Source organism: Salmo salar, chromosome 07, assembly GCF_965601325.2.
Source record: "Salmo salar chromosome 07, fSalSal1, whole genome shotgun sequence".
Lineage (NCBI taxonomy): Eukaryota > Metazoa > Chordata > Actinopteri > Salmoniformes > Salmonidae > Salmo > Salmo salar.
In genome coordinates, this window is record NC_138297.1 from 66,925,083 (window position 1) to 66,941,985 (window position 16,903).

Sequence of the window (16,903 nt, forward strand, 5' to 3'; positions counted from 1 at the left end):
TCTGGTCAGCTTGTCGAGAGAGGAAAAGAACGATGCGGGAACAGGGATAGGGAGAGATTGAAACAAATATAGATATCTGGGCAGGACATTCATTTTAATTACATTGATCATACCCAGTAGAGTGAGAGGCAAGTCCATCCATTTACACAGGTTACCCTCCACCTTTTGCAACAAACTGGCCAGATTGAGTTTATAGAGGTTGTTCAGGTTACCATCCACCATTATGCCCAAATATGTGAAGCCCATAGGCGACCATCTAAAAGGAAACCTTTGCTTGATGGTATGGTGGTCAAAGACAGACAACGGTAAGATTTGGCTTTTATCAAAATTGACCTTATATCCAGAGAAAGAACTATAACACTGTAGTAGGATCTGCAAGTGAGAGAGGGAGTGTTCTGGGTTCGTTAGAAATAAGATAAGGTCGTCCGCAAAGAGTGATAACTTACGGGTCTGGGGGCCCACCTCAAAGCCATGTATGTCAGGGCATGTTCTAATAGCCTCAGCCAACGGTTCGATGGCGATGGCAAAGAGTTTGGGGCTAATTGGGCAACCTTGTCTGTTCCCCCTATAGAGAGGGAAAGAGGAGGAAGTAATCCCATTGGTAGCAATCCTAGCTTTAGGAGATTTGTAGAGTGATTTTATCAAATTTACCATCACGGTACCTAAACCAAACTTTTCCAAGACGCGAAAGAGGTATGGCCATTCAACCATATGAAAGGCCTTTTTAGCGTCGAGGGAGACTGCGACACTAGGTATTTTGGTTTTGTTAGCAAGGTGAATTATATCAAAGAACCTTCTGAGATTATTGGAGGACAATCTATTAATTATGAAGCCAGTCTGATCTGGGTTGACCAGCAGGGGAAGACATGACTCCAGTCTCTTAGATTGCATCTTGGTGACCAGTTTAAAATCTGTGTTAAGGAGAGAGATTGGTCTATAGGAGGTGCACTTTAGCGGGGTTTTCCCTTTCTTGTGGATTACAGTAATCACTGCTTGAGAGAGAGACTCTGGAAAGCAGTTGTCTTCCCTGGCTTTTTTAAGTACCTCCATAAGGTAGGGGACCAACAGCTCCCTAAATTCTTTATAGACCTCTGGAGGGAAGCCATCCTCCCCAGGAGATTTATTAGAAGTTAAGGATTTAATGGCCTCCAACAATTCAGGAACTGAGAAGTGTTTACTCAGGCGCTCTCTGTCTTCCTCTGACAGGCATGGGAGGTTGAGAGAGGAGAGAAAGGAGTCGATCTCTGATAGATCATCGCTTGATTGGGAAGTGTAGAGGTCTTCATAGTATTTCTTAAGTATTATTAAGTTCAGTAGGGTAGAAAGATATCTCATTAGTAAGAGTTTCTGTAGCATTAACTGTCCTCTTACTTTCCTCTGCCTTCAGTTGCCATGCCAATACTTTGTGAGCTTTCTCTCCAAGCTCGTAATAACGCTGTTTTGATTTAGTGATGGCCCTCTCAGCTTGATATGTGTTCAGAATATTATATTTCAGTTTTTTATTTACCAAAAGCCTGTATAGATCTTTAGTCGGGCCTCTTTGGTAGGTTTTCTCCAGCTCAGAAATTTCAGATTCAAGGACATTCAGTTCCGCACCGTGTTTTCTCTTCAACCCTTTAGTATAGGAAATGATCTGTGCCCTCAGATAGGCTTTCAATGTGTCCCAAAGAATGAAACTGTCAGGAGCGGAGGGTTTGTTTGTCAAAGTAAAAATATTGATCTGCGCTTTGATAAATGCACAAAATTCAGGTTGCTTTAGGAGTGTAGAATTTAGTCTCCATCTATATGCCCCATTTATCTTGGTAGGAATGGAGATTGATAATACCAGAGGAGAATGGTCACTAATCTAACACTCTATGAAACAGTTGGGTCGATAGTAAAAAGTTATCTATGCGTGTGTGTATGTGTTGTGTGGGTGTGAATAAAAAGAGTAGTCCCTATCCTGTGGGTGCAACTGTCTCCAGATGTCTAGTAAATTGAGATCTTTCATGAATGACATGGTGAGCTTGCCGGCTTTGGTAAGAAGTGAGGTTTATCAGAGGACTTATCAAGAACTGTATCTAAACAAAAATTAAAATCTCCTCCAGCCAGTAGCCATCCTGGTGGTGCTTGAGCGACCTGAAGGAAGACATTCTGAATTAACATATGGTCATCGAAGTTAGGAGCATAAATATTCAATAAGGTCCAAGACTCTGAAAACATATGCCCCTGCACCAAAACAAACCTGCCCGAGGGATCAGAGATGGTGTTGTTGACGCAGAAGGAGATGTCTACTTATCAAAATTGCAGTTCCTCTTCCTTTGGAGTTAAAAGAGGATGCAAAACTTGTCCTACCCATTCCCTCTTCAATTTCTATTGTTCACTGGCTGTAAGATGTGTTTCTTGTAAAAACACAATGTCAGCCTTTAATTTCTTAAGGTATGTATAGACTCTTTTCCTTTTAATCGGGCTGTTAAGACCTTTTACGTTGAATGTGACATATTTTAGTGGATTAAGCATAGGTTGGGTTTCAAATATGTAACCGAATGGAAATCTCTCATATGTAAATAGTCAGGAAATGTTTCAACTTTAGTTTGAACCCTGAAGTGACCTATGTGTCTCTTTAGGAAGGAAACAACAATAAACATATAAAAAAATCCCACCCACCCCGATTGTCAGAGTAAAACAACAATCCCAACAATCAAACATGAATCCACTTGTAGAGATGCGTTGCTGCTGGCTTTCCATCTTACTCTTACTAGCTAAACCTTGGCGTAAACTAAACCCTGCGAGCTCTCTGAGTTGATAACAAACGTTGTGAATAGACATTTAGGGCTGAATATTTACTGCCCACGGTAAGGGCTGCTTGAGTCTCTTTTCAGGAGAGGAGAAACATAAATGGGGGGGAAAGCAGTGGGCCTAAGCCCACTTATTTGCTTCGCCCAGTGGATATTGACTAAACCAAAATATACTCTCCTATAAATGTAATAGAACTCACCCTGGGAAAAAAACGGTTAGTTGAAAATGTACAAATCAATTATAGCGACCGGATAGCGGGGTAAACAGATCCAAATTCCAAGAAGAAATCAGCAGTTCAGTCCGGATAAGCGAAAACAAACAAACTGCATCTTATCCCCCAGAGAGACCGTCCTGGTTCAGACGCGGTTCAGTTCTTTGAGAAAAGTGAACTCTTTTCCTGGTGTGTTGAAGATATGGCTTCGGCCTTTGTACTGAACTTTCGTCCGCGCAGGGTGGATGAGGTAGCCGGTGATGTTCTTCTCCTTCAGTGATTTGGCGGCAGGTCTGAACTGCTTGCGACGTCTGGCGAGATCCGCGCTCATATCCGGGAAAAGGCTGACCCTCTTGCCTTTGTTAACTAGGGACCGGACATTAGCGAGTAATGTACTCGGAAGCGGTGGGTGGTGTGCGCGCGCATCCGAAGTCTCACAAGAAGACCGCTCCGGCACCCTCTCCTCCGATGGCGTTGTTTTGGGTCGGCCTCTGGAATCAGTTCAAATGCCCTGGGAGGTGTAGACAAAGGATCCACTTTGGGAAAGTTGTATTCCTGGTTGTGCTGGCAAGTTGACGTCTCTCTGATATCCAATAGCTGTTCCCGACTGTATGTAATAACACTTAAGCTTTTCTGGGCTAACAATATAAGAAATAATACTTTATAAAAAATTCAAATACTACGCAGTTTCCTAAGGACTAGAAGCAACGCTGCCATCTCCATCGGCGCCATCTTGCTATTCAGCCTCTTCATTCAGCCTCTTCATTCAGCCTCTTCATTCAGCTTCTATCAGAGCAGCATATTAGAACAACAAACAGGAGTTCGTCACGTGTCAATTATCCACTAGTGCTTCAAACGTTGTTGTTGTTTTTACCTCTGTTTCTTCTGAACATTCTAACTCTCACCCTCTACACTGGTGTGCCAGACAGAGTCAAGGTGTCATCTCACTACCTGATTTAGAGATCTCTGGAATGAAATGGTGTGAGAGAGAGACGCAGCTGCCAGTTGCACCCACATTCTGTCTGTCTCAGTCCTACTGCTCAGAGCAGGGATGTGTGAGAGAGATGGGGAGAGAGAAAGAAATATGCAAGACGGAAGGAGAGCGAGAGAACGAAAGACAGAAAATCATGAGTGAAAGAGAGAGGGGTGTGAGAGACAGACTTGTGGTCCTGAATCACCAGCTAGCTACTGTATTAGAAGAAAGGTGGTGCTGAATCACCAGCTAGCTACTGTACTAGAAGAAAGGTGGTACTAAATCACCAGCTAGCTACTGTACTAGAAGAAAGGTGGTACTGAATCACCAGCTAGCTACTGTACTAGAAGAAAGGTGGTACTGAATCACCAGCTAGCTACTGTACTAGAAGAAAGGTGGTACTGAATCACCAGCTAGCTACTGTACTAGAAGAAAGGTGGTACTGAATCACCAGCTAGCTACTGTACTAGAAGAAAGGTGGTACTGAATCACCAGCTAGCTACTGTACTAGAAGAAAGGTGGTACTGAATCACCAGCTAGCTACTGTACTAGAAGAAAGGTGGTACTGAATCACCAGCTAGCTACTGTACTAGAAGAAAGGTGGTACTGAATCACCAGCTAGCTACTGTACTAGAAGAAAGGTGGTACTGAATCACCAGCTAGCTACTGTACTAGAAGAAAGGTGGTACTGAATCACCAGCTTGCTACTGTACTAGAAGAAAGGTGGTACTGAATCACCAGCTTGCTACTGTACTAGAAGAAAGGTGGTACTGAATCACCAGCTAGCTACTGTACTAGAGGAAAGGTGGTACTGAATCACCAGCTAGCTACTGTACTAGAGGAAAGGTGGTACTGAATCACCAGCTAGCTACTGTACTAGAGGAAAGGTGGTACTGAATCACCAGCTAGCTACTGTACTAGAGGAAAGGTGGTACTGAATCACCAGCTAGCTACTGTACTAGAAGAAAGGTGGTACTGAATCACCAGCTAGCTACTGTACTAGAGGAAAGGTGGTACTGAATCACCAGCTAGCTACTGTACTAGAGGAAAGGTGGTGCTGAATCACCAGCTAGCTACTGTACTAGAAGAAAGGTGGTGCTGAATCACCAGCTAGCTACTGTACTAGAAGAAAGGTGGTGCTGAATCACGAGCTAGCTACTGTACTAGAAGAAAGGTGGTACTGAATCACCAGCTAGCTACTGTACTAGAAGAAAGGTGGTACTGAATCACCAGCTAGCTACTGTACTAGAAGAAAGGTGGTGCTGAATCACCAGCTAGCTACTGTACTAGAAGAAAGGTGGTACTGAATCACCAGCTAGCTACTGTACTAGAAGAAAGGTGGTGCTGAATCACTAGCTAGCTACTGTACTAGAAGAAAGGTGGTACTGAATCACCAGCTAGCTACTGTACTAGAAGAAAGGTGGTGCTGAATCACCAGCTAGCTACTGTACTAGAAGAAAGGTGGTGCTGAATCACCAGCTAGCTACTGTACTAGAAGAAAGGTGGTACTGAATCACCAGCTAGCTACTGTACTAGAAGAAAGGTGGTGCTGAATCACTAGCTAGCTACTGTACTAGAAGAAAGGTGGTACTGAATCACCAGCTAGCTACTGTACTAGAAGAAAGGTGGTGCTGAATCACCAGCTAGCTACTGTACTAGAAGAAAGGTGGTACTGAATCACCAGCTAGCTACTGTACTAGAAGAAAGGTGGTACTGAATCACCAGCTAGCTACTGTACTAGAAGAAAGGTGGTACTGAATCACCAGCTAGCTACTGTACTAGAAGAAAGGTGGTACTGAATCACCAGCTAGCTACTGTACTAGAAGAAAGGTGGTACTGAATCACCAGCTAGCTACTGTACTAGAAGAAAGGTGGTGCTGAATCACCAGCTAGCTACTGTACTAGAAGAAAGGTGGTACTGAATCACCAGCTAGCTACTGTACTAGAAGAAAGGTGGTACTGAATCACCAGCTAGCTACTGTACTAGAGGAAAGCCCAGTATCCCCTGGAGGCTCCTTCAGTTCCATTAGCATCAGGCAAGTCATGGATTATAACTACAGCCATTAGACTGGACCTTTTAGTCATTTTAGTAGACGCTCTTATCCAGAGCGACTTACAGTAGTGAATGCATACATTTCATACATTTTTTTTTTTTTTTTTCTGTGCTGGCCCCCCGTGGGAATCGAACCCACAACCCTGGCGTTGCAAACACCATGCTCTACCAACTGAGCTACTGGGAAGGCTGGACCTCATTCACTGTCACAGATGCTCCAAATCAGACCACTCCAATGAGGTGCAGGGTCCCCTGTGATATGGGTCTAGAAGTGCAGCTTGGGATGGATACCATCTTGCCAGTTGCCACTCCTTGGCATGCCGAACATAGAGCACAAACAGATGTGTGCCAGGCTACTAGCAGGGTGGTCCGGGGAGGTTAGATTGAACCAATCAGTCATTCTCATGTGTTCTTATTGACCACTGCTGACCTTATGGTGACCCCTCATGGATTTGGAATCACAATTCTGTACGATCGCTCTGCCATGTCCCCTCAGAGAAAGCTGTGTGTCTTCCTCCCTGTATTACCCGGTCTGGCTGCTCCTCGCTGCACCACGACTGACTGGTGTCCTGTTGCCAGTGTCTCTTCCAGTAAGGAGAGGGAAACGTTGTGCAAACACCCAGTTCCTCCTTCCTAATCAGTTTAAGGCTATGGGTCTGTACAGCCTTAACAAGGATTAGCCTTGTGACCAGCCTACCCCAGTAAACAGGTAAATCACTGATTCCCCCAGACAGTCTAAGCAGCTCAGACAAGTGGTCCACTCCAGAACCAACACATTGATCTGGCTGGGTAGGGTCAGCCCTGTACCGTTCTTCCTCTCCTTCCATCTCATCCCACCCCTACCTTCTTCCCCCTTTCCTGCCATTCCCTCCCCATTCTCCCTCCACTTCCTGCGTTGATCACTACTACTATCTACCTCCCTCCACTTCCTGCGTTGATCACTACTGCTATCTACCTCCCTCCACTTCCTGCGTTGATCACTACTGCTATCTACCTCCCTCCACTTCCTGCATTGATCACTACTGCTATCTACCTCCCTCCACTTCCTGCGTTGATCACTACTACTATCTACCTCCCTCCACTTCCTGCGTTGATCACTACTACTATCTACCTCCCTCCACTTCCTGCGTTGATCACTACTGCTATCTACCTCCCTCCACTTCCTGCGTTGATCACTGCTCTCAACCTTCTGCCTCTGTCGGCATGGCGATGACCTTGTGTTCGATGAGAGAGGGAACCCTGTCCGGACAAGAGAGAGCGAGAGAGGGTGTGCGTGCGTGCGCCTGTCCTGTTGTTTACCACGGTGGAGAATACCACTAGTCTCTGTCCTGTTCTTAACCATAGATCCCTGTTGTCCTGTAGTACCACTAGTGTCTGTCCTGTTGTTTACCACTAGTATCTGTCCTGTTGTTTACCACTAGTGTCTGTCCTGTTGTTTACCACTAGTATCTGTCCTGTTGTTTACCACTAGTATCTGTCCTGTTGTTTACCACTAGTATCTGTCCTGTTGTTTACCAGGTGTAGAATACCACTAGTATCTGTCCTGTTGTTTACCACTAGTATCTGTCCTGTTGTTTACCATGGTGTAGAATACCACTAGTATCTGTCCGTGTTCCGGTGTGTACCACTAGTATCTGTCCTGTTGTTTACCACTAGCGCCTGTTGTTTACCACTAGTATCTGTCCTGTTGTTTACCATGGTGTAGAATACCACTAGTATCTGTCCTGTTGTTTACCACTAGTGTCTGTCCTGTTGTTTACCATGGTGTAGAATACCACTAGTATCTGTCCTGTTGTTTACCACTAGTATCTGTCCTGTTGTTTACCACTAGTATCTGTCCTGTTGTTTACCACTAGTATCTGTCCTGTTGTTTACCATGGTGTAGAATACCACTAGTATCTGTCCTGTTGTTTACCATGGTGTAGAATACCACTAGTGTCTGTCCTGTTGTTTACCATGGTGTAGAATACCACTAGTATCTGTCCTGTTGTTTACCACTAGTATCTGTCCTGTTGTTTACCACTAGTATCTGTCCTGTTGTTTACCACTAGTATCTGTCCTGTGTTTCCAGGTGTAGATACCACTAGTATCTGTCCTGTTGTTTACCATGGTGTAGAATACCACTAGTATCTGTCCTGTTGTTTACCACTAGTATCTGTCCTGTTGTTTACCACTAGTATCTGTCCTGTTGTTTACCACTAGTATCTGTCCTGTTGTTTACCACTAGTATCTGTCCTGTTGTTTACCACTAGTATCTGTCCTGTTGTTTACCACTAGTATCTGTCCTGTTGTTTACCACTAGTGTCTGTCCTGTTGTTTACCACTAGTATCTGTCCTGTTGTTTACCACTAGTATCTGTCCTGTTGTTTACCATGGTGTAGAATACCACTAGTATCTGTCCTGTTGTTTACCACTAGTGTCTGTCCTGTTGTTTACCACTAGTATCTGTCCTGTTGTTTACCATGGTGTAGAATACCACTAGTATCTGTCCTGTTGTTTACCACTAGTATCTGTCCTGTTGTTTACCACTAGTATCTGTCCTGTTGTTTACCACTAGTATCTGTCCTGTTGTTTACCACGGTGTAGAATACCACTAGTATCTGTCCTGTTGTTTACCACTAGTGTCTGTCCTGTTGTTTACCACTAGTATCTGTCCTGTTGTTTACCACTAGTATCTGTCCTGTTGTTTACCATGGTGTAGAATACCACTAGTATCTGTCCTGTTGTTTACCACTAGTATCTGTCCTGTTGTTTACCATGGTGTAGAATACCACTAGTATCTGTCCTGTTGTTTACCATGGTGTAGAATACCACTAGTATCTGTCCTGTTGTTTACCATGGTGTAGAATACCACTAGTATCTGTCCTGTTGTTTACCACTAGTATCTGTCCTGTTGTTTACCACTAGTTCTGTCCTGTTGTTTACCACTAGTATCTGTCCTGTTGTTTACCACTAGTGTCTGTCCTGTTGTTTACCACTAGTGTCTGTCCTGTTGTTTACCACTAGTATCTGTCCTGTTGTTTACCACTAGTATCTGTCCTGTTGTTTACCACTAGTATCTGTCCTGTTGTTTACCATGGTGTAGAATACCACTAGTGTCTGTCCTGTTGTTTACCATGGTGTAGAATACCACTAGTATCTGTCCTGTTGTTTACCACTAGTGTCTGTCCTGTTGTTTACCACGGTGTAGAATACCACTAGTATCTGTCCTGTTGTTTACCACTAGTATCTGTCCTGTTGTTTACCATGGTGTAGAATACCACTAGTATCTGTCCTGTTGTTTACCATGGTGTAGAATACCACTAGTATCTGTCCTGTTGTTTACCATGGTGTAGAATACCACTAGTGTCTGTCCTGTTGTTTACCACTAGTATCTGTCCTGTTGTTTACCATGGTGTTGTACCACTAGTGTCTGTCCTGTTGTTTACCACTAGTATCTGTCCTGTTGTTTACCACTAGTATCTGTCCTGTTGTTTACCACTAGTATCTGTCCTGTTGTTTACCATGGTGTAGAATACCACTAGTGTCTGTCCTGTTGTTTACCATGGTGTAGAATACCACTAGTATCTGTCCTGTTGTTTACCATGGTGTAGAATACCACTAGTATCTGTCCTGTTGTTTACCACTAGTATCTGTCCTGTTGTTTACCATGGTGTAGAATACCACTAGTGTCTGTCCTGTTGTTTACCATGGTGTAGAATACCACTAGTATCTGTCCTGTTGTTTACCATGGTGTAGAATACCACTAGTGTCTGTCCTGTTGTTTACCACTAGTATCTGTCCTGTTGTTTACCACTAGTATCTGTCCTGTTGTTTACCATGGTGTAGATACCACTAGTGTCTGTCCTGTTGTTTACCACTAGTATCTGTCCTGTTGTTTACCATGGTGTAGAATACCACTAGTATCTGTCCTGTTGTTTACCATGGTGTAGAATACCACTAGTATCTGTCCTGTTGTTTACCATGGTGTAGAATACCACTAGTATCTGTCCTGTTGTTTACCACTGGCTGTCAGGAATACCACTAGTATCTGTCCTGTTGTTTACCACTAGTATCTGTCCTGTTGTTTACCACTAGTATCTGTCCTGTTGTTTACCACTAGTATCTGTCCTGTTGTTTACCACTAGTGTCTGTCCTGTTGTTTACCACTAGTATCTGTCCTGTTGTTTACCATGGTGTAGAATACCACTAGTATCTGTCCTGTTGTTTACCATGGTGTAGAATACCACTAGTATCTGTCCTGTTGTTTACCATGGTGTAGAATACCACTAGTATCTGTCCTGTTGTTTACCATGGTGTAGAATACCACTAGTATCTGTCCTGTTGTTTACCATGGTGTAGAATACCACTAGTATCTGTCCTGTTGTTTACCACTAGTATCTGTCCTGTTGTTTACCACTAGTGTCTGTCCTGTTGTTTACCACTAGTATCTGTCCTGTTGTTTACCACTAGTATCTGTCCTGTTGTTTACCACTAGTATCTGTCCTGTTGTTTACCACTAGTATCTGTCCTGTTGTTTACCATGGTGTAGAATACCACTAGTATCTGTCCTGTTGTTTACCATGGTGTAGAATACCACTAGTATCTGTCCTGTTGTTTACCACTAGTATCTGTCCTGTTGTTTACCACTAGTATCTGTCCTGTTGTTTACCATGGTGTAGAATACCACTAGTATCTGTCCTGTTGTTTACCATGGTGTAGTATACCACTAGTATCTGTCCTGTTGTTTACCATGGTGTAGAATACCACTAGTGTCTGTCCTGTTGTTTACCACTAGTGTCTGTCCTGTTGTTTACCACTAGTATCTGTCCTGTTGTTTACCACTAGTATCTGTCCTGTTGTTTACCACTAGTATCTGTCCTGTTGTTTACCACTAGTATCTGTCCTGTTGTTTACCATGGTGTAGAATACCACTAGTATCTGTCCTGTTGTTTACCATGGTGTAGAATACCACTAGTATCTGTCCTGTTGTTTACCATGGTGTAGAATACCACTAGTGTCTGTCCTGTTGTTTACCATGGTGTAGAATACCACTAGTATCTGTCCTGTTGTTTACCATGGTGTAGAATACCACTAGTATCTGTCCTGTTGTTTACCATGGTGTAGAATACCACTAGTATCTGTCCTGTTGTTTACCATGGTGTAGAATACCACTAGTATCTGTCCTGTTGTTTACCATGGTGTAGAATACCACTAGTGTCTGTCCTGTTGTTTACCACTAGTATCTGTCCTGTTGTTTACCACTAGTGTCTGTCCTGTTGTTTACCACTAGTATCTGTCCTGTTGTTTACCACTAGTATCTGTCCTGTTGTTTACCACTAGTATCTGTCCTGTTGTTTACCACTAGTATCTGTCCTGTTGTTTACCATGGTGTAGAATACCACTAGTATCTGTCCTGTTGTTTACCATGGTGTAGAATACCACTAGTGTCTGTCCTGTTGTTTACCACTAGTGTCTGTCCTGTTGTTTACCACTAGTATCTGTCCTGTTGTTTACCACTAGTGTCTGTCCTGTTGTTTACCACTAGTATCTGTCCTGTTGTTAATACCACTAGTATCTGTCCTGTTGTTTACCACTAGTATCTGTCCTGTTAGTAATACCACTAGTATCTGTCCTGTTGTTTACCATGGTGTAGAATACCACTAGTGATCTGTCCTGTTGTTTACCATGGTGTAGAATACCACTAGTATCTGTCCTGTTGTTTACCATGGTGTAGAATACCACTAGTGTCTGTCCTGTTGTTTACCATGGTGTAGAATACCACTAGTATCTGTCCTGTTGTTTACCATGGTGTAGAATACCACTAGTATCTGTCCTGTTGTTTACCATGGTGTAGAATACCACTAGTATCTGTCCTGTTGTTTACCACTAGTGTCTGTCCTGTTGTTTACCACTAGTATCTGTCCTGTTGTTTACCATGGTGTAGAATACCACTAGTGTCTGTCCTGTTGTTTACCACTAGTGTCTGTCCTGTTGTTTACCACTAGTATCTGTCCTGTTGTTTACCACTAGTATCTGTCCTGTTGTTTACCACTAGTATCTGTCCTGTTGTTTACCACTAGTATCTGTCCTGTTGTTTACCACTAGTATCTGTCCTGTTGTTTACCATGGTGTAGAATACCACTAGTGTCTGTCCTGTTGTTTACCACTAGTATCTGTCCTGTTGTTTACCATGGTGTAGAATACCACTAGTATCTGTCCTGTTGTTTACCACTAGTATCTGTCCTGTTGTTTACCACTAGTTTCTGTCCTGTTGTTTACCACTAGTGTCTGTCCTGTTGTTTACCACTAGTATCTGTCCTGTTGTTTACCATGGTGTAGAATACCACTAGTATCTGTCCTGTTGTTTACCACTAGTATCTGTCCTGTGTTTCCATGGTGTGAATACCACTAGTATCTGTCCTGTTGTTTACCATGGTGTAGAATACCACTAGTATCTGTCCTGTTGTTTACCACTAGTATCTGTCCTGTTGTTTACCACTAGTATCTGTCCTGTTGTTTACCACTAGTATCTGTCCTGTTGTTTACCATGGTGTAGAATACCACTAGTATCTGTCCTGTTGTTTACCATGGTGTAGAATACCACTAGTATCTGTCCTGTTGTTTACCATGGTGTAGAATACCACTAGTATCTGTCCTGTTGTTTACCACTAGTATCTGTCCTGTTGTTTACCACTAGTATCTGTCCTGTTGTTTACCATGGTGTAGAATACCACTAGTATCTGTCCTGTTGTTTACCACTAGTATCTGTCCTGTTGTTTACCATGGTGTAGAATACCACTAGTGTCTGTCCTGTTGTTTACCACTAGTGTCTGTCCTGTTGTTTACCACTAGTGTCTGTCCTGTTGTTTACCACTAGTGTCTGTCCTGTTGTTTACCACTAGTATCTGTCCTGTTGTTTACCATGGTGTAGAATACCACTAGTATCTGTCCTGTTGTTTACCATGGTGTAGAATACCACTAGTATCTGTCCTGTTGTTTACCATGGTGTAGAATACCACTAGTATCTGTCCTGTTGTTTACCATGGTGTAGAATACCACTAGTGTCTGTCCTGTTGTTTACCACTAGTGTCTGTCCTGTTTTACCATGGTGTGAATACCACTAGTATCTGTCCTGTTGTTTACCATGGTGTAGAATACCACTAGTATCTGTCCTGTTGTTTACCATGGTGTGTACCACTAGTATCTGTCCTGTTGTTTACCACTAGTGTCTGTCCTGTTGTTTACCACGGTGTGTACCACTAGTATCTGTCCTGTTGTTTACCACTAGTATCTGTCCTGTTGTTTACCACTAGTATCTGTCCTGTTGTTTACCATGGTGTAGAATACCACTAGTATCTGTCCTGTTGTTTACCATGGTGTAGAATACCACTAGTATCTGTCCTGTTGTTTACCATGGTGTAGAATACCACTAGTATCTGTCCTGTTGTTTACCACTAGTATCTGTCCTGTTGTTTACCATGGTGTAGAATACCACTAGTGTCTGTCCTGTTGTTTACCACTAGTATCTGTCCTGTTGTTTACCATGGTGTAGAATACCACTAGTATCTGTCCTGTTGTTTACCATGGTGTAGAATACCACTAGTATCTGTCCTGTTGTTTACCACTAGTATCTGTCCTGTTGTTTACCATGGTGGAGAATACCACTAGTATCTGTCCTGTTGTTTACCATGGTGTAGAATACCACTAGTATCTGTCCTGTTGTTTACCATGGTGTAGAATACCACTAGTATCTGTCCTGTTGTTTACCACTAGTATCTGTCCTGTTGTTTACCACTAGTATCTGTCCTGTTGTTTACCACTAGTGTCTGTCCTGTTGTTTACCATGGTGTAGAATACCACTAGTATCTGTCCTGTTGTTTACCACTAGTATCTGTCCTGTTGTTTACCACTAGTATCTGTCCTGTTGTTTACCACTAGTATCTGTCCTGTTGTTTACCACTAGTATCTGTCCTGTTGTTTACCATGGTGTAGAATACCACTAGTATCTGTCCTGTTGTTTACCACTAGTATCTGTCCTGTTGTTTACCACTAGTATCTGTCCTGTTGTTTACCATGGTGTAGAATACCACTAGTATCTGTCCTGTTGTTTACCACTAGTATCTGTCCTGTTGTTTACCACTAGTGTCTGTCCTGTTGTTTACCACTAGTGTCTGTCCTGTTGTTTACCACTAGTATCTGTCCTGTTGTTTACCATGGTGTAGAATACCACTAGTGTCTGTCCTGTTGTTTACCACTAGTATCTGTCCTGTTGTTTACCACTAGTGTCTGTCCTGTTGTTTACCATGGTGTAGAATACCACTAGTGTCTGTCCTGTTGTTTACCATGGTGTAGAATACCACTAGTATCTGTCCTGTTGTTTACCATGGTGTAGAATACCACTAGTATCTGTCCTGTTGTTTACCACTAGTATCTGTCCTGTTGTTTACCACTAGTGTCTGTCCTGTTGTTTACCACTAGTGTCTGTCCTGTTGTTTACCACTAGTATCTGTCCTGTTGTTTACCATGGTGTAGAATACCACTAGTATCTGTCCTGTTGTTTACCACGGTGTAGAATACCACTAGTATCTGTCCTGTTGTTTACCATGGTGTAGAATACCACTAGTATCTGTCCTGTTGTTTACCATGGTGTAGAATACCACTAGTGTCTGTCCTGTTGTTTACCATGGTGTAGAATACCACTAGTATCTGTCCTGTTGTTTACCACTAGTGATCTGTCCTGTTGTTTACCACTAGTATCTGTCCTGTTGTTTACCACTAGTATCTGTCCTGTTGTTTACCACTAGTATCTGTCCTGTTGTTTACCACTAGTATCTGTCCTGTTGTTTACCATGGTGTAGAATACCACTAGTATCTGTCCTGTTGTTTACCATGGTGTAGAATACCACTAGTATCTGTCCTGTTGTTTACCATGGTGTGTACCACTAGTATCTGTCCTGTTGTTTACCACTAGTATCTGTCCTGTTGTTTACCACTAGTATCTGTCCTGTTGTTTACCACTAGTATCTGTCCTGTTGTTTACCACTAGTATCTGTCCTGTTGTTTACCATGGTGTAGAATACCACTAGTATCTGTCCTGTTGTTTACCATGGTGTAGAATACCACTAGTATCTGTCCTGTTGTTTACCATGGTGTAGAATACCACTAGTATCTGACCTGTTGTATTTGGTCAGGCCCTGGAAAGTTATTTAACAACTGGGTTTGTTAACAAAACAATGTGTCAAGAGGTGTCACCTTGCCAGAGGAGAGGACTAGTAAACCGTGTGTGTGTGTGTGTGTGTGTGTGTGCACGCTTGCACCCCCTGTGGGGCTGTAGCTCTAAACATACAGTTTCTGTGTGAACAACAGTTACTGCATCAGCATGTGGGTGGGGGTTGGTGGGTGTAGCCTCACTATATTTACCGACAAGAACCATCTCGTCTAGTGGACACAAATGTTTCTATTGTATTATATGGCATGGACAACACCCAGTTTATACAGCTTACAGTGGATGTCCATGTTCCTTCCAGGAACTAGTATAGAACAATAAGGGCCACACACTGTTAAAGATCCCTTCCAGGAACTAGTATAGAACAATAAGGGCCACACACTGTTAAAGACCCCTTCCAGGAACTAGTATAGAACAATAAGGGCCACACAGTTAAAGATCCCTTCCAGGAACTAGTATAGAACAATAAGGGCCACACACTGTTAGAGACCCCTTCCAGGAACTAGTATAGAACAATAAGGGCCACACGCTGTTAAAGATCCCTTCCAGGAACTAGTATAGAACAATAAGGGCCACACACTGTTAAAGATCCCTTCCAGGAACTAACCAAGTATTTTATTGCTCTGAAATACATTTACTGTACAGGGTAATATATTATTAGGGTAATATAAACGTTTTGATTTCAGCTATGGAAACTTGGCCTGCTGTGAACTGAACTGTGTGTGTTTACGGTACATGCCTGTGTAAAGTCTACACACACCTACAACATTCACACACACTAAGTCACGCTACACTTCACATTTTTGATTTGTTTCATCTTATTTCGGCTGCTAAAATAAACCACATTTGATTTTCCTTTGTCATTATTATTACCACGTCATTTATATTTACATTCATTTATTCATCACGTTTTTTTTTGTTTTTTTCATGTTTGTTTTTTCATTTCTTAAGGATCTTAAGTTAAAAGATGAGCAGTGTAAAAGGCTTTCTAAAGTCAGGGACCAACTGGGCCAGGAACTGGAGGAGCTCACTGCTAGCCTGTTTGAGGTTGGTCCGACCGGCTAATTCATCCCCGCAGAAACACTAAGATTGCCCTCCTTGTGATCAAAGTGTTTTGGCTTCTCTCCTCCCTTCTCTTACGTAGCTAGATTAACAGTTTCCCTCCTCTCTCTGTCTCCTCTGTCTCTCCTCTCTCCTGTTTTCAAAACTCATGTTAGTTTGTAAAGATACTAACCTGCTTTTCTCTGGGTGTTTGGTGCCAGCTGTAACTCTGACTCAGGTTGTCTTGGCTTGTGTTTGGTTGTTGGGCTCTCTGTTTTGTGTGTTGTATTGTGTGAAGAGTCGGTAGGGGTTAGAGGTCAGGGTGATGAGAGATGCATTGTGGGTCTAACGTCTCGTGCCTTCTTACAGGAAGCTCACAAGATGGTGCGTGAGGCCAACATCAAACAGTCGACGGCTGAGAAGCAGCTGAAGGAAGCTCTGAACAAGGTGAGGACTGAACTGTTCACCACCGTGTTCTATACTACTGTGTCTACCAGACTGTTACCCTCATGGAGATGGAGTGGCTGGCCCATCAGATAGTCTTCTAATGACTGTGTGTGTGTGTGTGTGTGTGTGTGTGTGTGTGTGTGTGTGTGTGTGTGTGTGTGTGTGTGTGTGTGTGTGTGTGTGTGTGTGTGT

The 16,903-nt window shown here is 42.9% G+C and overlaps 1 protein-coding gene across 3 annotated transcripts in view; it reads left to right on the forward strand.

Annotated features, from left to right (window-relative positions):
* Positions 1-16,903, forward strand: part of LOC123743807 (rab-3A-interacting protein) — a 110,354-nt gene that overhangs the window by 35,602 nt on the left and 57,849 nt on the right. For 2 of the 3 annotated variants that reach the window (XM_082977989.1, XM_082977990.1), the window contains exons 5-6: positions 16,175-16,270; positions 16,634-16,711. In XM_082977989.1, coding sequence (XP_082834115.1) covers positions 16,175-16,270; positions 16,634-16,711 — 174 coding nt within the window. The remainder of the gene's footprint in view (positions 1-16,174; positions 16,271-16,633; positions 16,712-16,903) is intronic. The other variant, XM_082977991.1, reaches the window with a different exon arrangement.